This window comes from Scyliorhinus canicula, chromosome 17 (assembly GCF_902713615.1).
Source record: "Scyliorhinus canicula chromosome 17, sScyCan1.1, whole genome shotgun sequence".
NCBI classification, from domain to species: Eukaryota; Metazoa; Chordata; class Chondrichthyes; order Carcharhiniformes; family Scyliorhinidae; genus Scyliorhinus; species Scyliorhinus canicula.
Genome location: NC_052162.1, coordinates 64,384,547 through 64,405,634, shown reverse-complemented (window position 1 = coordinate 64,405,634; position 21,088 = coordinate 64,384,547). Strand labels below are relative to the sequence as shown.

The 21,088-nt window shown below is 50.0% G+C and overlaps 1 protein-coding gene and 1 long non-coding RNA gene across 6 annotated transcripts in view; one reads left to right on the top strand and one right to left on the bottom strand.

Moving 5' to 3' along the window:
* Positions 1-5,449, bottom strand: part of LOC119951454 (phosphorylase b kinase regulatory subunit alpha, skeletal muscle isoform-like) — a 132,597-nt gene extending 127,148 nt beyond the window's left edge. For all 5 annotated transcript variants that reach the window (XM_038774655.1, XM_038774656.1, XM_038774659.1 and 2 more), the window contains exon 1: positions 5,162-5,449. In XM_038774655.1, coding sequence (XP_038630583.1) covers positions 5,162-5,239 — 78 coding nt within the window. In that variant the 5' untranslated portion in view covers positions 5,240-5,449. The remainder of the gene's footprint in view (positions 1-5,161) is intronic.
* A 501-nt stretch (positions 5,450-5,950) lies between these two features.
* Positions 5,951-21,088, top strand: part of LOC119951686 — a 110,715-nt gene continuing 95,577 nt past the window's right edge. Inside the window, exon 1 of the long non-coding RNA XR_005457653.1 lies at positions 5,951-6,089. This is a non-coding gene — a long non-coding RNA (uncharacterized LOC119951686). The remainder of the gene's footprint in view (positions 6,090-21,088) is intronic.

Genomic DNA, 21,088 nt, shown 5'->3' with positions numbered 1-21,088 from the left:
CGTAACAATAAAGCGATTTTCATTTTCATTTTTCATTTCATCATATTTTAAAAAGTCAAACACTTTTAAAGCCTATCATTACCAGCACCTTAAAAAAATAGCTTGATGTAAATGGACAAAATTAACAGAAACTCATAATAGTGGTCAATTCAATCCAAGGGTATCATCAGTTTTGTGGAGAGGGCCAGATTACCACACAATGTTTTTCAAACTAACACAAACGATTTTAGAAACTGGACATGCACTGGATTTGTGCTCTCAATTCCACAATTTATTTTTGTTTCAACTTCAGATGAACTGTGCTGAAAAATAACAGCACCATCAGCAATAGAGACCAGCGATTAAATCTGGTGCCTTTATACTACTACTAGTAGAGATCATCATTTCACCACAGTTATTAGAGAAGTCATTTTACGTTTTATGTTGTTGTGATGCTAGTTTGATCCATGTCATTAGAACACACCTTTTTTAATTTAAAAATAAATGTTTCTTGCTATCGCATCCTCAAAATGCTGGCTGGCTCAGCTTCTGTAATACTGTAAAGTCAGGAACATTATGGGGCTATTAGTGAACAATATCAACCACTTCCAGACCGCAGAGAATGGGAGCGGGCAGTCTGAGCTCCAATACAGAAAAACTTTTCAGTTGGCAAATGCTCTGTGATAAATATGGCTGGAGAAGGCCTTTTTATTCACTCTTCCTGAAGGAGTATTTGGTCCAATGATTCTGACAGTTTCTTAAAATGGAGTTTCCTTTCAGTATCACACCTGGAAAATCCTTCCAAGTGTTGACCACTCTGTTCCTTCTAGTCCCATTTTTTGGTTTTTAAAATTAAAAATGAGCTCAAAATGTGGATTTGTGTTTACATCCAGATGAAATGGTGTATAAAGCAGGACCATCACAAAATAAATAACGTGTATCAAAGCTTCAGTTCACCAACATCATCTGATGTTTATATATTCTGGAAGTACGCGATATCCGGTATCATTCTAATACATATATATATACTCCCAAGATTATGAAGCTCTTCAGTTCACAAAGTTTTTTCTTTTACTAGCCGTGGATCACATTGAATTACATAGTATTTACAGAACAGGTAGGCTACAACAGGCAGCTGCTTCTAATGATCAAATGATGCCAACTCAGATGCAGAGATACTGCATCACATCATTGAACTGATGGGATATCCATTGGGTGTTATTTCACTGCATGTTATGTTGCAAGAGAATGCCACACTAAAAAAATCCCTACAATGGCAATTTTATTGTGACCAATTGTATTGTGGCAAAATATGTTGTTTAGCAGTCAGTCACAAGCATAGGGATGATTAAGGAGACTGAGTTTTATGTGTACCTCTAATTTATGAGCTATTACTTTTCAAGTAAGATCATCACGTAATAAAGTAGATTTATTCCCTTTACCTCTTTTCTCAAGTGTTTGAAAGCACATTAATCACAACAGTAAAAGCAAATAGTAATGTGCAGCGCTAACTCACACCAAAGCAGGAAAACAAGTCTCACACCTTCAAATTTAAATCACTATTTTTACGAGATTGACATGGATGATTTTAACTATGTCAACTTGCAGTGGAAATTAGAGTAAATCTTGAACGCTCAGTGCACACAAGAAGAGTTGAGAAGATTAATCTGCATGAAATTTAAAAAGCTAAAGTTAGGATTACATGATTGCTATTTACACACTTTGCAGCGTGTTTCTGTAAATTCACTTCCGAACTGAGCCAACTACTGATTCCTAGGAGCATTCTATATATCAAAAGTCCATAAATCAGCACAATACATTTAGACTTAATCATCACGATGGTTTGCATTTTAAAAAAATCATTCATGGGATGCAGGTATCACAGGAAAGGGCAGCATTTATTGACCATCACTAACCATCCTTGGGAAGGTGGTGGTGAGTCACCTTCCTGAACTGCTGCAGTCCTTGTGATGTAGCAATACCCACAATGATATTAAGAAAGGAGTTCCAGGACTTTGACCCAGTGACAGTGAAGGCACAGTGTTGTTTTGCTTGTAGGGGAACTTGCAGGTGGTGGTGGTCCTGAACTTCTCCTGCCCTTGTCCTTCTAGGTTGTAGAGATTGCAGGTGGAAGGTGCTGTCTAAGGAGCCCTGGTGAGTTGCTGCGGTGCATCGTGTACATGATACAAAGTGCTGCTACTGTGCATCAGTGGTGGCGGGACTGAATGCTAAAATGGTTGATGGGGTGCCAATCAAGTTTTGTCTTGGATGCTGGCAATCCCTGTGTTGGTGAAGCTGCACTCATTCAAACAAGTGGAGAGCATTCCATTGCAATCCTGACTTGTGCCTTATAAATGATGAACAGGTAACTCACCACAGAATTCTCAGCTTCTGACCTGCTCTTGTAGCCACAGTGTTCATATGACTTATTAAGTTCATCAAGTTCAGTTTCTGATCAATGGTAATCCACAGATTATTGATGGTGGGAAACTCATTGACCAGAATTAAATGTCACGGGGAGTTTTAGAATTCTTTCTTGTTGGGAGGTGGACATTGCCTGTAATTTATATGACACAAATATTACTTGTCATATACCAGACCAAGCCTAAATTTGTCCAGGCCTTGCTGCATATAAGCTGCAAAGCAATTTAAGTTATATAGATGCTGAACTGCGTTCATGTGGACAGGCTGTTTCAACTAGCTAGGTTTATAGAAATTAGGGATTGTGCATCTAATATTTTTAAGCATAGAACTAATTAAATAAATAATAATCTTTATTATTGTCCCAAATAGGCTTACATTAACACTGCAATGAAGTTACTGTGAAAATCCCCCAGTCGCCACACTCCAGCGCCTGTTCGGGTACACAGAGGTAGTATTCAGAATGTCCAGTTTACCGAACAAGCATGTCTTTCGGGACTGATGGGAGGAACCCGGAGCAACCAGAGAACGCCCACGCAGACATAGGGAAAACATGCAGACTCCGCACAGACAGTGACCCAAGCCGGGAATCGAATCCGGGTCCCTGGCGCTGTGAAGCAACAGTGCTAACCACTATGCTACCATGCCGCCCATAAGTTAAATGTCTGGAGATTCTTTTCATATCGTGGATAAATTATCAATATTTGGAATAAGTTAGAGGCTCATATGGCAATTGATGATTCACTAGAAATGTTTAAAAATAAGTGGTCGAGGTTCTTCCTATGGCTAACATAAATATGGAATACAAAGTAGAGGGAAATGTGGTTATGGTCACTGTTTAAACTCATTTTGATTGCCAGAGATGTAGGAGAGGTATTTCCCAGATCCCCCATTCCTCTCCCCTCGCCCCTGCTCCCACCCACACCCAAATTAGTGTCAGGATTTCGATATGGGTTTTGGTCTCTCCCAGAAGCTTTTATGACCACTGGTTGAGAGGAAACACTTAAGGCCACGATGTTTCATTGTGTCATAACTATTTGGGCCAGACAGTATTTTCCTGCTACCTATTTGCACAAACATACCTCAAACACACAGCATTGGAATTATTTTGAAATTCACAGGGAACAGAATACCTAATAATTCATAGCCTCAATTGATGGAGGTTTTCAACACAGTTGAGAGAGCCTCGATAGGAAGCGCCATGTCCACCACTGCATTTCTCGATACATGTGGTCATAACACTACATTTCATGTAATTCCCATTATTGTGGATCTGGTAAATCACTTAAAAGTCTCCTGGTCAGTTCAACTCATATCTTTTCTTAATTAACGGGTTAGAATTTATTGAACTTTGTTTCTTTCTAACGTACTTCCCACTGAGTGTCACCAATTTCTTAGTTTAGTTTAGATTTATGGTATCTGGCATTGATCTCATCTATTTCAGATGAATGGTCAGAGTCGGGTTACAGACCCTATACTCTGATGAAGGAATTATAAAGATCTGCATTAGTCAGCAAACAGAAATTATATAATATGTGGATGAACCAGTTGGAAAAAGGTCAGATTTTGATTTTCAATCTTCAATTATCTGATCTTATTCCCTCTTTTGAATAGGAAATTAGATATTGTGAGGCTGGGGGAGAGCACAAGAACATAAATAAAGCAACTGAAATAGAAGCAGTAGGCTATCAAAACATTAAAGGAGGAGATGGGAAAAAAAGACTGAAATGATCGAGTAACAGGGTACTATTTTACCAATAGAAACTTGTAATTTTAATTTATTGTTTCCATATCATTGGTAACAACTGAAAAGGAATGTGCATGCTCAAATGTTTTCTTCTGCAGAAGTGCTTTCATAAAGAGTTTTGTGAAACCTTCAGGACCGCTATGCCATGACCACTCAAGACATATAATCAAATTCATTGTCTCGAGTCTTATGGACAAGTAATAATCATGTGTGCTTTCTTTTGGGCAGCACAGCAGTGCAGTGGTTAGCACTGCTGCCTCACAGTGTCAAGGTCCCAGGTTCAATCCCAGCCCTGGGTCACTGTCCATGTGGAGTTTGCACATTTCCCCCGTGTTTGCATGGGTTTCACCCCCCACAACCCAAAGATATGCAGGGTAGGTGGATTGGCCGCACTAAATTGAAAAAAATTAATTGGGTACTCTGAAATGCACTGGGTTCTCATTAAAAACCCAACCTGCCACTTTGAACCAAACTGGCCCATGGTGTGACTCCAGTCAACTTTACATGGTTGGCTTTAGTGCCCTGGGAACAGGCAATGAACACAGTCTTTCCATGTATCATCCAAAACCAGGGAACAATACAAACGAAAAGTGTGTTGTAGGTTGTTACTCTGCATAGCCTACATTGCAACTCAAGTCACTGTACTTGGGAAATGTCAATTATCACCCCGCACCCCAGTGGAGAAAATAAAACAAGGGAGATATGACGACAAGGACATCCAAAATTTCATACCACAGTTACACCTGCTGCGACTGACAGCGTGACTGGAGTTTCGAAATGTCACAACACAAGTTCTAAAAGAGGCTTGGGGTCTCGTGTCTTCATTTGCAAACTAAAAGCTCAATCACAAGGGAAAATATCACGAAACTGCTTTAAAAAGTTAACAGAGTTGCACCCTGTTTCCATGTAGACTGCGACCCTTTCATGTGGCAATATTGATCATTCGGCCGGCGGCAGTGCCGACAAACTGCACCAGGTAACACAAGGTGAATGGACGGTAGAGATTATACCCACCTGGTGACACAAGATAGTGCTGTTCACCAGCCGCGCGTAATAGTCCAACCTCACCCCGGAATTACTTCGACTCCTCATCCTCGGAGCTGCGAGCGCCTGGCTCCGGATTGCTGCTTGGACACCTCACCCACCGGCCGAGAGGCGGGGCCTGGCTCCACTGTCCCCGCCCCTAGCAACCAGCCTGACAGCGGCAACCCCTGTCACTCCGAACCGCCGCCGAGGCTGCGGCCTGCCTCCCCCTCCCCGCAATGCCGTGCTCGCGTGAAACGTCCAGCATCCCCCAAGCGACAAACCCGCTCCTCGCACAGACCCCGCCCCTCTCACACAGTCCCGCCCCTCACACAGGCCCCGGCCATTCAGGCGCACAGATGCCGCCCCTCACACAGGCCCCGGCCATTCAGGCGCACAGATGCCGCCCCTCACACAGGCTCCGGCCATTCACAGCCACAGATCCCACCCACACACACACGGCCCCGCCCTCACACACAGTCCCGCTCCTGCCACACAGTCCCGCCCCTCACACAGGCTCCGGCCATTCACAGCCACAGATCCCGCCCACACACACACACACACACACGGCCCCGCCCTCACACACAGTCCCGCCCCTCACACACGCCCCGCCCCTCACACGGCCCCGCCCCACTCACATAGGCCCCGCCCCACGCACATAGGCCCCGCCCCTCGCACTCATCGACCGCGCCACACATACGAGACCCCGCCCCTCACGCACAGCCCCCGCCCCTCGCGCACCGACCCCGCCCCCCACACAAACACACAGACCCCATCCATGCACACAGACCCCGCCTCCACACAAGCCTTATCCACCAAACCGTCACCAACCGCCAGGGGAGCTCCTGCCAACAGCACATGCGGACCATTTAACGAACGAGGTTATGACGCGCGCATACATCGTGGTCCAGCTTTTATGGTGAGGAACTGGACATTATTACCTGTATTTGGTATTTTTACAAATGATTTGTGTTTCTTTATTAAAGAGGTGTACTTAGTGTCTTCCTTCATCTTTCCCTTGGCCAGATTGGATGGGGGTGGTCATAGGCTGGGTTTTACTGCAACAGTCCATGGGTTGCCTCTTATTTTGACTTTGCTCCTGAAGGGATGCTTTTTGACCCTGAATTCTAGGACAGCCTGTGGGTTACTGAGCCTGGGAGCCTCCACTCGCTTTTGCTGAGAATTTACCTGCCCCTAGCTCTTATGGTCACCTCTGCCTCAGGTGAGGAGGAGCTGTGCTCCAGAAGCTAGTGATTCAAAACAAACCTGTCGGACTTTAACCTGGTGGCCAACAGGTCTGTTTTGAAGCACTAGCTTTCGGAGCACTGCTCTTTAGGAAGAGTTGGTCACTCTGTGGCTGCCCCCACCCCAGGGCCGAGATAAAATATGCCATGGTGACATTGGGTCGGCAATCCAATGTCACACTGCCAGGTCCCCCGTAGTACATAAGGTGCAAAACAGAAAATTGCTGAAAAAACTCAATAGGTCTGGTAACATCTGTGGAGAGAGTTAACTTTTAAAGCCCAGTATGACTTCTTGAGATGTACAGAAGGCTTGAATGAGAAGCCCACCTGCCCGATCTTTCAAAAAAAGCAATTTACAAGCTTTGTAAATTGAAACAAGAACAGGATGCTGGAAAAACTCAGCACACCTGGCAGCATCTGTAAGGAGAGAGCAACGGTTTTTTTTTAATTAAGCGGCAATTTAGCTTTGTGGTAATCACCACTGTTGTGTATATAAGGAGATGTGTGGTAAGACCCTGTACTACAGGTACGGGAGTAGTCCCTGCCTGCTGGCTCCGCCCAGTAGGCGGAGTATAAATATGTGTGCTCCCTGTACAGCAGCCATTTCGCCAGCTGCTGTAGGAGGCCACACATCTTAGGGTAATAAAGCCTCAGTTGTATTCAACTCTCGTCTCTGGGACTTCCGATTGCGGCTATGCCGAGGTAGGTCGCACGTTCGGCAGTTCCCGCCAGGAACGGACTTTTGGGCTCTTTTGAGGGGCCCCAACGGCATTTGTTTGACGGTTTCCAGTGTGGGAAGGTGACAGTACGGTTCCCCCGGCACTGTATGGATTGGACCAGGAGTGGAGCGGTCAAGAAAGTGATTTTAGTGCAGCGAAAAGTGCGATGGAGGAGAAGCAAGATGGCGGCGGTTGGAGACCAAGCAGCGTGGGCGCAATGGTCACAGAGCAGTAGGAGTTCCTCAAACGCTGCTTTGCAGAGCTGAAGGCAGAAATGCTAGCGCCAATGAAGGCGTCGATCCTGAGGGAATGGAGGGGTCCAATGCCGGGGCATATGTGGTCACGATGCTAAATTCGCTTAAGGGCACGGGAGCTTTCCCGAGGCCCCTGGAACCGGACGGGACTCATTGAGTCCTTGCAAGGACACCCAAAGCCAACGAGCCGCCAATGGCTGTAGTGGTGAGGTTCCATCGCTTCATGGACAGGGAGTGCGTCCTGAGATGGGCCAAAAAAGAACGGAGCAGCAGGTGGGAGAATACGGAGATCCGAATCTACCAGGACTGGAGCGCGGAGGTGGCCAAGAAGAGGGCTGGTTTCAACCGGGCTAAGGCGGTTCTCCATCGGAAGGGGGTGAGGTTTGGGATGCTGCAGCCAGCACGACTGTGGGTCACGTTTCAGGATCGACGCCACTACTTTGAGACGCCAGATGAGGCGTGGACCTTTATTCAGTCTGAAAAGTTGGACTCGAATTGAGGGTTTGTCGTGGGGGGGTGCTTAAGGGGGTTACTGTGTTTTGGGAATGTTCTGTTTTTGTTTGGTGCTGGGTGGGGTTGGATGAATGGATTTGATGCGAGGGCTTGGGTGGGGTTGGGTGAATGGATTTGATGTGAGGGCTATGTGAGAGTGTGGGCGTCGGAGTTGGAGGGGTAGGGCCCCGCGGAGGAAGTGGGTGGATGGGGAGTTGCGGTTAGGCCGCAAAAAGGGAGCTGCGCAGAGGGGGCGGGGCCGGCTTGGGTGGAAAGCTCGGGCTTTTTCCCGCGCTAGGGAAGAAAGGGGGGGGGCTGGGGGGAAGGGCGGTGCTGGAGAGGAGCGCACACTGATTGCCAGGGGGAGGTGGGGGGGGATTCTCACACTGGGGGGGTTGTTGGAATGGCGGGAGAGGCCGGGGTCAGCAGGAGTCAGCTGACTTACGGGAGTGCCATGGGGGGAGCAAAATGGCTAGGTGAGGATCTAGCTGGGGGAGGGGGATTGAACTGGTTTTCTGCTGCATTGGCCAAGGGGGAGCTGGAGGTAGGAGAGGGAGTCGGGGCAGGGGTCCGCCGCCTGGGGGACTGGAGGGTGCGGGAGGTGCGAGCACATGGCTGGCCTAAAAAATGACATGTCTAGTCGGCGGGGGGGGGGGGGGGGGGGGGGGGGGGGGCAGGAAGCCCCCTGATCCGGCTGATAACTTGGAATGTGAGGGGCCTGAACGGACCGGTCAAGAGGGCCCGGGTGTTCGCGCACTTAAAGGGACTGAAGGCAGACGTGCTTATGCTCCAGGAGACACATCTGAAGGTGGCAGATCAGGTTAGGCTGAGAAAGGGGTGGGTTGGGCAGGTCTTTCACTCGGGGTTGGATGCGAAGAATAGAGGGGTGGCGATTCTGGTGGGGAAGCGAGTGTCATTCGAGGCGCTGAGCATCATGGCGGATAATGGAGGTCGGTATGTGATGGTGAGTGGTAGGTTGCAGGGGGTGCGGGTGGTGCTGGTAAACGTGTATGCCCCGAATTGGAATGACGGATTTATGAAACGCATGTTGGGTCGGATTCCGGATCTGGAGGTAGGAAGCTTGATAATCAGGGGGGCTTCAATACGGTGCTGGACCCAGCACTGGACCGTTCTAGGTCTAGGACGGGTAGGAGGCCGGCTGCGGCCAAGTTGCTTAGGGGGTTTATGGACCAGATGGGGGGAGTGGATCCATGGAGGTTTGCTCTGCCGGTGGCCAGAGAATTTTCTTTTTTTTCCCACGTTCATAAAGCCTACTCCTGGATAGATTTTTTCATCATGAGTAGGGCGCTCATCCCGAAAGTGGAGGGAACGGAATATTTGGCCATAGCCATCTCGGTTCATGCCCCGCATTGGGTGGAGCTGGAGCTGGGGGAGGAGAGGGACCAGCGCCCGTTGAGGCGCTTTGATGCGGGGCTGTTGGCAGATGAGGAGGTGTGCGGGTGGATTTGAGGGTGTATCGAAGGATACTTAGAGGCCAATGACAATGGGGAGGTGCAGGTGGGGGTAGTCTGGGAGGCGTTGAAGGCGGTGGTTAGGGGAGAGCTAATTTCCATTATGGCCCATAGGGAGAGGGAGAGACTGGTGGGGGAGATATTAAGGGTGGACAGGAGCTATGCAGAGGCCCCCGAGGAGGGGCTACTTAGGGAGCGACGGAACTTCCAAACGGAATTCGACTTGCTGACTACAGGGAAAGCAGAGGCGCAGTGGAGAAAATCGCAAGGGGTGGCATATGAGTATGGGGAGAAGGCGAGTCGGATGCTGGCACATCAGCTTCGTAAGAGGGAGGTGGCGAGGGAGATTGGTGGAGTTATGGATAAAGGGGGGAACACGGTGCAGAGTGCGGTGAAAATAAACAAGGTATTTAGGGACTTCTATACAGACGTATAGGTCTGAGCCCCCGGTGGGGGAGGAGGGGATGCGACGATTCCTCGATCAGCTGAGGTTCCTGAGGGTGGAGGAGGAGCAGGTGGTTGGGCTGGGGGCATCGGTTGGGCTGGAGGAGCTGGTTCAGGGATTGGGGAGCATGCAGGCGCGGAAGGCCCCGGGGCCGGATGCGTTCCCAGTTAAATTTTACAGGAAGTACGTGGACCTGCTGGGCCCGTTGCTAGTGAGAACTTTTAATGAGGCGAGGGAGGAGGGGACCTTGCCCCCGACAATGTCTAGGGCACTGATTTCTTTGATTTTGAAGCGAGTCAAGGACCCATTGCAATGTGGGTCGTATAGACCGATCTCGCTCCTCAATGTTGATGCTAAGTTGCTGCCGAAGGTTTTGGCCACGAGAATTGAGGGCTGTGTCCCGGGGGTGATTCATGAGGACCAGACGGGATTTGTGAACAGAAGGCTGCTGAATATTAATGTGCGGAGGCTCCTCAATGTGATTATGATGCCCTCGGTGGAGGGGGAAGCGGAGGTAGTGGCGGCTATGGATGCGGAGAAGGCCTTCGATCGGGTGGAGGGCGAGTATCTTTGGGAAGTGCTGAGGAGGTTTGGGTTCGGGGAAGGGTTCATAAGTTGGGTCAGGCTACTATATAAAGCCTCTGTGGCGAGTGTGGCTATGAACCGGCGGAGGTCGGAGTACTTTTGGTTGTACCGGGAGACAAGGCAGGCGGGTCCCTTATCCCCCTTGTTGTTTGCACTGGCAATTGAGCCGTTGGCCATGGCACTGAGGTAGTCCAGGAACTGGAGGGGATTGGTTCGGGAGGAGAGGAACATCGGGTGTCGTTGTATGCCGATGACCTGTTGTTATATGTTGCGGACCCAGTGGAGGGAATGGCGGAGGTCATGCGGATCCTTAGGGAATTTGGGAACTTTTTGAGATATAAACTCAACGTGGGGAAGAGTGAGCTCTTTATGGTGCATCCAGGGGACCAGGAAAGGGGGATAGACGAGCTTCTGCTGAAGAGGGTGGAAAGGAGCTTTTGGTACCTAGGGATCCAGGTAGCTAGGAGTTGGGGGGCCCTACATAAGCTCAATTTGACACGGCTAGTGGAGCAGATGGAGGAGGATTTTAAAAGATGGGATATGTTGCCACTCTCACTCGCGGGTAGGGTGCAGTCGATTAAAATGACGGTCCTTCCGAGGTTTCTCTTTGTGTTCCAGTGCCTTCCCATTTTGACCCCCAAGGCCTTTTCCAAATGGGTAAGCAGGAGCATCATGGGATTCGTGTGGGCAAATAAGACTCCGAGGGTGAAGAGGGTGTTTTTGGAGCATAGCAGGCACAGAGGGGGCTGGCGTTGCCGAACCTATGTGGCTATTATTGGGCAGCCAATGTGGCGATGATTCATAAGTGGGAATTGGAGGGGGAGGGGGCGACGTGGAAGAGGCTAGAGATGGCGTCCTGTGAAGGCACGAGTCTGAGGGCGCTGGTGACGGCACCGCTGCCGCTCCCGCCGACAAGATACAGCACGAATCCGGTGATGGCGGCGACTCTGAAGATCTGGGGGCAGTGGAGGCGGCACAGGGGCGAGATGGGAGCCTCAATTTGGTCCCCAATTCGAGAGAACCATCGATTCATTCCGGGAAGGATGGATGGGGGGTTTCTGAGCTGGCATCGGGCACGGATTAAAAGAATGGGGGACCTGTACATTGATGGGGCGTTTGCGAGTCTAGGGGTGCTGGAGGATGTAGGGTGGCCATGTCCCGATTTCAAAATGGACACTCGCAAAGAGTGCAGGGAAAAATGGACAGCACTAGAGAAAACAAGCAGGTGCAAGGTTTCCTGTGTATTAGGACTTGCAGAACCCAGCCAGAACTGAAACCAATAGCCATTAGCATATTAATGAGCTATCTCTGGGGACAAAAAGGAAACATTGAAACAATCGAGACCAGGACAGACTCCTCGGTGCCAGTGGGAGTTAAAACAAAGGCAGACCAACGGCCACATAGGGCCCGCCCAACAATCAGGGAACAACTCCGGTATTGGAGAAAATCAATACGAATGATTGGGACATGGTCCAATTAATTGGGACCAAGTCCGGGGACTGCTCAGAAGGGCGTGCAACCCCTTGGGGTATAAAGCAGAGTCCCCAAGGTCAGTTCGCTCTCTTACTCTTACTGCTCTCCATCTTCAACTTGGCATTTGGCTCTCAGCGACGAGAGGCCGCCAAGCACCAACCAAGCAAGTCTAAGGTCGACACACGCTACGAGCTACTAATCCGTACCAGTTCGAACCCAGCAGTATCAGAACCGGACAACGGCCATTGTTCCTCTGGCTGGGTGGGCCACTCGAAGCTAAGTATAGGCTTTTAGTAGTAGTTGTAGTTTAATGAGTAGAGTTTATGCATGAGTAATTATTGACTGCGTGTGTAAATAAATGTGTATTGATTTCAAACTTACTAACTGGTGTATCGGGTCATTGATCAGTACTTGGCTTTGAACCCTATGCTGGTATCAGAAAGATACCTGGCGACTCTTGCCCATATGTTCTGGACGTGTCCAGCACTAGATGGATTGTGGAGGGGCTTTGCGAGGACTATGTCCAAGGTGGTGAACACCCGGGTCAAGCCGAGCTTGGGGGTAGCAAAATTTGGGGTATCGGACGAGCCGGGAGTGCAGGAGGCGAAAGAGGCCGATATTCTGTCCTTTGTGTCCCTGGTAGTCTGACGGAAGATTTTGCTACTGTGGAAGGATGCGAAGCCCCCTAGTGTGGAAGCTTGGATTAATGACATGGCTGGGTTCATCAAGTTGGAGAGGATAAAGTTTGCCTTGCGAGGGTCTGTGCGATGGCAACCATTCCTAGACTTTCTAGCGGAACGTTAGGTGGAGGTCAGCAGGAGCAGCAAGGGGGAGGGGAGGGGGAGGGGAGGGGGAGGGCAGGGGAGGGGAAGGGGAGGGGAAGGGGGGGAGGAGGGGAGGGGAGAGGGGGGAGGGAGGGGGACGGTTGTTTTTTCTTTTTTGGTTTAGATTAGAGTGGGCGTGTTTTCCCTTACTGCCGTGTTTATTTGTTAAATGGGGGCTGTTGTATTTTGTTGGAAGCCCCATGTATAATCTTTGCTTGTTTTATGCTTTATTTCTTTATCTGTTTGGAGTGTTTGGTTGAAAATTGTTGAAAATTTTGAATAAAAATATTTATTGAAAAAAACTCGTCTCTGTGCAATTGATCGTGCATCAATTTATTACTCGAAGATTTTCAGAAGATGGACCTCCGCATCAAGCCGGTTTGCCTGCAGCTGGATCCGCAATCAAGCCATGCCAAAAAGGACTTTCAACATTGGCGAGCTTGTTTCGAAGCTTACATCAGGTCTGCACCAGACGCAATTCCGGAAGCTCAGAAGATCCAGATACTCTACTCGAGGCTGAGCTCCAATGTATTTCCTCTTATCCAGGACGCGCCAACCTACGATGCAGCCATGGCGCTACTGAAAGAGAATTACGCCCAGCGGACGAACACGCTCTTCGCCAGACACGTACTCTCTACTCGTCGTCAACTCCCTGGTGAGTCCGTAGAAGATTTCTGGCGTACCTTAATTCCCCTGGTCAGAGACTATGACTGTCAAGCCATAACAGCCACGGAACATTCGAACCTCCTCTTGCGGGACGCTTTCGTTACGGGGAGAGGGTCAGACCTCCTACACCAGCGACTTTTAGAGGGGGCCACGCTCGACCTCGCAGAAAGCAAAAAGCTGCCGCTATCGATGACGATCGCCTCGCGCAATATTCAGGGCTATACCTCCAGCCGCGCGGCCCACCCCTCCACTGACGGCCGCCCCACCGGGGGCCTCACGCAGCCAATCCTACGCCTGTGCCATGCGCCAGCCAACCAACCCCAGCGGCCCCCAATGTTACTTCTGCGGGCAAAAGAAACACCCAAACCTATGCTGCCCAGCCTGCAGCGCCGTTTGCAAGGCCTGCGGCAAAAACGGGCACTTTGCTACAGTGTGCCAGGTCTGCGCAGCAGCTGCTGTCGCCCCGGACCCCCTCGCGTATGGACAGTGGGTCTCGTCATCTTCCCCTCCTCGGACACGCGCGGCCAGCGGGCGCCGCCATCTTCCCCTCCTCGGACGACGTGCGGCCCAGGGACGTCGCCATCTTTGTCAATCCCCGCCATGTGCGGCCCGTGGGTGCCGCGATCTTGTCCACCCCAAGATCATCAGGCGCCACCATCTTGTCTCCCCCAAACCCAACGGCACAGGGGCGCCACCATCGTACCAGGACCCGTGCCCCCTGGGCACCCCATCGTTCGACACCAGTAACGACCAGCCGCAACTCAGCCCGGTCACGATTGACCAGTCTAGCCCGCACAATCTAGCCACCGCCTCGACAAGCGTGAAGATCGATGGGCACGAGACCTCTTGTCTGCTGGACTCCGGGAGCGCCAAAAGCTTCATCCACCCAGATACGGTAAGGCATTGCTCCCTCGCGGTATACCTCGCCAACCAGAGAATCTCCCTGGCCTCCGGGTCCCACTCCGTGGCGATCCGGGGGTACGGCATAGCCACGCTCACGGTCCAAGGCGTAGAATTCAGTGGCTTCCGCCTTTACGTCCTCCCCAACCTCTGCGCTGCCCTGCTACTCGGCCTGGACTTCCAGTGTAACCTCCAGAGCCTAACACTGAAATTCGGCGGGCCCCTACCACCCCTTACTGTGCGCGGCCTCGCAACCCTAAAGGTCGACCCACCTTCCCTATTCGCAAACCTAACCCCGGATTGCAAACCCGTCGCCACCAGGAGCAGACGGTACAGCACCCAGGACAGGACTTTCATCAGGTTCGAGGTCCAGCGGCTGCTTCAGGAAGGCATCATCGAGGCCAGCAACAGCCCCTGGAGAGCCCAAGTGGTAGTGGTGAAAACTGGGAGAAACACCGAATGGTTGTGGACTACTGCCAGACCATCAATCGGTTCACGCAGCTCAACGCGTACCCCCTCCCACGCATATCTGATATGGTCAATCAGATTGCACCGGGTCGTCTCAACTGTGAACCTAAAATCCGCCTACCACTAGCTCCCCATCCATAAGGTGGACCGCCCATACACTGCCTTCGAGGCAGTTGGCCGCCTCTACCACTTTCTCAGGGTTCCCTTCGGCATCACCAACAGGGTCTCGGTCTTCCAAAGGGAGATGGACCGAATGGTCGACCGGCACAGGCTGCGGGCCACTTTCCCGTACCTAGATAATGTCACCATCTGCGGCCATGATCAGCAAGACCACAATGCCAACCTTGCCAAATTTCTCCACACCGCCTCCTAAACCTCACCTATAACAAGGAGAAGTGCGTATTTAGTATGAACCGCTTAGCCATCCTCGGCTATGTGGTCCAGAACAGAGTTCTGGGGCCTGATCCCGACAGCATGCGCCCCCTCATGGAGCTTTACCTTCCCCACTGCCCCAAGTCCTTCAAGCGCTGCCTGGGGTTCTTTTCTTACTACGCCCAGTGAGTCCCAAACTTTGCGGACAACGCCCGCCCACTCATCCAGTGCACCCTTTTTCCCCAGACGGCCGAAGCTCAACAGGTCTTCAACCGTATTAGAACCGACATCGCCAAGGCCGCGGTGCACGCAGTCAGCGAGACGTTGCCCTTTCAAGTGGAGAGCGATGCATCAGACGTCGCTCTAGCCGCAACGCTCAATCATGCAGGCAGGCCAGTGGCATTCTTTTCCCACACCCTTCATGCCTCCGAAGTTCGGCACTCCTCTGTCGAAAAAGAGGCCCAGGCCATCGTTACTGTGCGGCATTGGAGGCGTTACCTGGCCGGCAGGAGATTCACTCTCCTCACTGACCAACGGTCGGTAGCCTTTATGTTTAACAACACACAACGGGGCAAGATCAAGAACGATAAAATCTTGAGGTGGAGGATCGAGCTCTCCACCTACAACTACGAGATTTTGTATCGCCCCGGTAAGCTCAACGAGCCCCCAGATGCCTTATCCCGAGGTACATATGCCAGCGCACAAGTAGACCGACTCCGGACTCTGCATGACAACGTTTGTCACCTGGGAGTCACACGGTTGTACCACTTCATAAAGCCCGAAATCTGCCCTACTCTGTCGAGGAAGTCAGGGCTATCACCAGAGACTGCCAGGTCTGTGCAGAGCGCAAACCGCACTTCTACCAGCCGGACTACGCGCACCCGGTGAAGGCCTCCCGTCCCTTTCAACGCCTCAGCATGGATTTCAAAGCCCCCCCCCCCCCACTCCACCGACCATAACACGTACTTCCTCAGTGTGGGTCGATGAGTACTCCAGATTCCCCTTTGCCATTCCGTGCCCCGACATGACGTCTGCCACCGTCATCAAAGCCCTCAACACCATCTTCGCTCTGTTCAGCTTCCCCGCCTACTTCCATAGTGACAGGGGATCCTCATTCATGTGCAATGAGCTGCATCAGTTTCTGCTCAGCAGGGGTATCGCCTCCAGCAGGACGACCAGCTATAACCCCCAGGGAAACGGCAGGTGGAAAGGGAGAACAGGACGGTCTGGAAGGCCGTCCAGCTGGCCCTACTGTGCAGAAATCTCCCGGCCTCCCGCTGGCAGGAGGTCATCCCTGATGCAGTGCACTCCATTCGGTCGCTCCTGTGCACTGCGACGAACGACACACCCCATGAACGTCTCTTTTCCTTCCCCAGGAAATCTACATCCGGGGTGTCGCTCCCGACTTGGCTTGCAGCTCCAGGACCCGTACTCCTCCGTAAGCACGTACGACTCCACAAGGTGGACCCGTTAGTTGAAAGGGTGCAGTTACTCCACGCTAACCCCCAGTACGCCTACGTGGTGTACCCCAACGGCCGCCAGGGCACTGTCTCCCTCAGGGACCTGGCACCAGCAGGTTCCACACGCACACACACCTCCAGCCCGGCGCCACCCTCCCCTCCCCCTGTGCATTCAGCAGCAGCAGCAGCACCCCCCCCCCCCCCCCCCTCCCAGGTCCTTCCCCTGCCCACGCTCAAGGATGAAGAGGATTTCAGCACGCTCCCGGAGTCACCGAGGATCAGACCACCACCGGAATCGCCGCCACCACTGCGTCGCTCCCAACGTCACATCAAGGCACCGGACCTGCTAAACCTGTAATTGGTACGGGACTGATAAAGCACCTTGTACTGGACTTCAAATTTTTTTTGCCTCTGTATATTAAACTTGCTCTATATAGTTCTCCGCCACTCCCGCCGGACAGGGGGCGAATGTGGTAATCACCACTGTGGTGTATATTAGGAGATGTTTGGTAAGACCCTGTACTACAGGTACAGGGGTAGTTCTTGCCTGCTGTCTCCACCCAGTAGGCAGAGTATAAATATGTGTGCTCCCTGTACAGCAGCCATTTGCCAGCTGCTGTAGGAGGCCACACATCTTAGAGTAATAAAGCCTCAGTTGTATTCAACTCTCGTCTCTGTGCAATTGATCATGCACCAAGCTTGGCCAATTCACCTGCAGATCTTTGGGTTTGTGGGATGAGACCCACGCAGACACGGGGAGAATGTGCAAACTCCACACAGACAGTGACCCGGGGCCGGCATCGAACCAAGGTCCTCAGCGCCGTGAGACAGCAACACTAACCACTGTGCCGCCCCAAGAGAGAGCAAAGTTCATGTTTCGAGTCCTTTGGCTCATCATCAGAACTCAAGAGAGAATGCGTTCAGAGCTGTTAAACATTGCATCAAAATGTAGCAACTTTAAGACAGAGGAGCAATACAAGGAAGGAATTTAAGCCTTTTAAAAAGCCATTTGACTGCCATTATTCATTGTCAAGTTTTTTTTTGCAAGCAGCACGAGAAATAAAACTGGGAATTATTTTCAACAGATATGAGGAAGTGACACAAGGGCTGATGAAAAGACTTGCAAACTGGACTATGGCTGCATGTTGTAGCAATTAAGAAGTATGGGGAGGTTGGCTTTTAAATTGGTGGCTGGAACTGACTTTTGGTACATGACCTAATCACTCTCCTGCCTTTGATATTCCCGACCCCCTCCTCCCCCACAACCCCTCACAGGCTAATTGGCCAGAATCCCCACTGGCCAGCCTGTGCTTTATTCGACATGAAGTAACAGTGGGGTCAAGAGTAAAAAGATCAGGTACTTCCCGCTGTGCCTCCCTTACCCTGCGTAAACCATAGAATTCAGCTCAATATTCTGCACTGTTGGGCAGCACTGTGGCATAGTGGTTAGCACTGCTGCCTCACGCGCCAAGGTCCCAGGTTCGTTCCCGGCTTTGGGTCACTGTCCGTGTGGAGTTTGCACATTCTCCCCTTATTTGCGTGGGTTTCGCCCCCACAACCCACAGATGTGCAGGGTAGGTGGATTGGCCATGCTAAATTGCCCCATAATAATTGGAAAAAATTGATTCGGAATTCTAAATTTATTTAAAAATATATTCTGCACTGTTTGTTGATTTGTTTGTCTGTAAACAATGAGTGCGATCCACCGCCACACTGCGCCCGAAAGGCTGCTCGCCATGGCACAGCATGGCCGATAGAAGCCGGGAGACACTGCTCCTAAGATCTACCCAACTCATAGCGCCTCACGAGATCTAATCGGATCTCCAAGATGTTGCAATGTAAATCCTGCCCATTGTAGGCAGGATCACTTTTTAGCAAATCTGCATATTAAAACGAGACAGCTAGTCTCACTTCAATATGCAGATTCCTGAGTTACCTGAGGCGTGGGATCAATCTCTTGCACCTCGGAGACCTTGGACGAGTATAGTACAGGTCTCCGTAAATGGGCACCAGATGGAACAGCACTTGAGGGGGTCTCCTAGGGGATCAGAGAGCCGCAGGTGCTTACCCTTTAGGCAGGGTGGTACCCTAGCAGTGCCACCTGGGTGCCAGCCTGACACTGCCATGGTGCCACGGTGGTGCTGGTAGGGGTAGTGCAAGATTGGTACTGCCAAGCTGGCCTTTTATGTGTGCTAGCAATCAGGCCAGAGGTGCCCGGTGCGGTTCTTTGTTTGGGGGGGGGGGGGGGGGGGGGTGAGAACGACTCTATCATAGTGCATTGGGGTTTGGGGGCCCGTCAGGAGGCTTGGTGTTTGGCACAAAACGGGGCTATGTGCAGCCGCGGCCATGCGTTTCCCCTCTAAGGACCCTTATCGAACGCCGGTGACATTTCACAGCCATGTGTTTTTCGGCATTGAGTGCTGAGAAACAAGTGGCTTAACATGTTCTCTATGGGACTTTGTTCCTTTATAGTTAAATCGCACCTCATATCTCTCAAAAACAAGTGGATGGATTTCAGCAAAACTTGCTTCACAGGGTAGGGAAGATAGGGCCCAAAGAAGAACTGGTTAGTTTCCAGTGTAAGTGTGGACCTGCTTTCAGAACCTGGAATTTAATTAAGGATTCATTAACCTTGGGAGATTGGGCGAATTGACTTATTTTTGTTCGAATGTTGTGGATTGTCTCAGCTGCTGTTGTGCAATTTGTTACAAATGTGAGCAGAGTTTTCTGAGCAGGTTTCATAGATTTGCATGACGCCTCAGTGAAATAGAAGCTTTTCGCAAAAAGAATAACTTTTTTTAGCTTTGTAGTTAAAGAGCATTAACCAGGCAGGGAAAAGCTTTAACAAAGAGTAGTGTAATTTGAATAATTTTGCATTAACACAGCATGGCGCAGGTCTGCACTCTACTGAGTGCCCGTTTCACTTGTTTCCCACTGTGCCTCTTGACTTGTGAAAGCTTGACTAAATTGTCAACATTCTCAAGATTTTCCTACATAGCAATCACTATTACAAAGAAACTCTGTTTCCTGGTGAATGGGGAATTTCAGAGCACTATCTGAGGTCTCTTCATACATCAGATAAAGAAATCCATAGAATCCCTACAGTGCAGTAGGAGGTCATTCGACCTATTGAGTCTACACTGACCTTCCAAAAGAGCACTCTACCTAGGTCCACTTCCCCGCCCTATTCCCCCATAACTCTGCGCATTGATCATGGCCAGTCGATCTAACCATAGGAATAGAGTGCTGATTCACAACACCTAACTATAGCAGCTGGTTTAGCACGCGGGGCTAAATCGCTGGCTTTTAAAGCAGACCAAAGTAGGCCAGCAGCCTGGTTCAATTCCCGAACAGGCGCCAGAATGTGGTGACTAGGGGCTTTTCACAGTAACTTAATTTGAAGCCTACTTGTGACAATAAGTGATTTTCATTTCATTTTCTAAGCGGCTGTCCAGTAACATAGAACTGCAGTGGTTCAAGAAGGTGGTTCCCCACCAACTTCTTAGGGACAATTTCTGGGACCAGTTTAGCTTAGTTGGCTTGACAGTTTGTTTGTGATGCAGAGTAAGGCCAACAGAGTGAGTTCAATTCCCACGTGTGCTGAGGTTATTCATGAAATGAAATGAAATTAAATGAAAATCGCTTATTGTCAGGATTAGGCTTCAATTAAGTTACTGTGAAAAGCCCCTAGTCGCCACATTCCGGCGCCTGTCCGGGGAGGCTGGTACGGGAATTGAACCGTGCTGCTGGCCTGCTTGGTCTGCTTTAAAAGCCAGCGATTTAGCCCAGAGAGCTAAAAGGCTCTACCTTCAAAACCTTGCCCCTTGCCCCAGGCTACATCACCATCTGTCAGCTCTCCCCATCAAAGGGGAAATCAGCCTATGGTCATCTGGGACTATGGCGACTTTACTTTTACTTTACTGATGCAAAACAAATGTTGACCTTGCCTGCAATTCTCACATCTCATGAAGGAATAAAAGAAACACCAATCAGCCAGATTCTTGGCCACAGAGGTGTCGGGGCCAGAAGAACTGAAGATGGAAAAAGATCATAAAAGAAAGCCTGCATTAGAATAACAGACTTGCACATTTTTTATGGGTTTTCCGTCAGTCTTTCTAACAAATGCCACTTCTAATGTTTCTCTGATGCTTCCAGTTATCATGTATTTCACCATTAAGATACACATATGTCTATATATGCTGATCAAGTAGTTTGGGTACAAGCATACATATCATTCTGCAGAACATACACATTTATTTATGGAGTCTTCTACTTAGAAGAGTTGCTTCTTTGAAATGAAAAGCAATTTGTTTGATCTTGAGATACTAACATAAATACCAACAACAGCTGTCCTTAATCATATCCTTATTAACTTACATTCCTTGTATGGAAGACCTGAAAAGTGATCCAGGACTCTTTTTTTGTTCTGATGGCTTTGATAAAGTTCAATATTTTAAGCAGAACAGCACCGTATGTAATTTATTTCAACAAAACAACATTGCATTGATACAATGACAACAGAGTATATAAATTCCTTTCTTAAA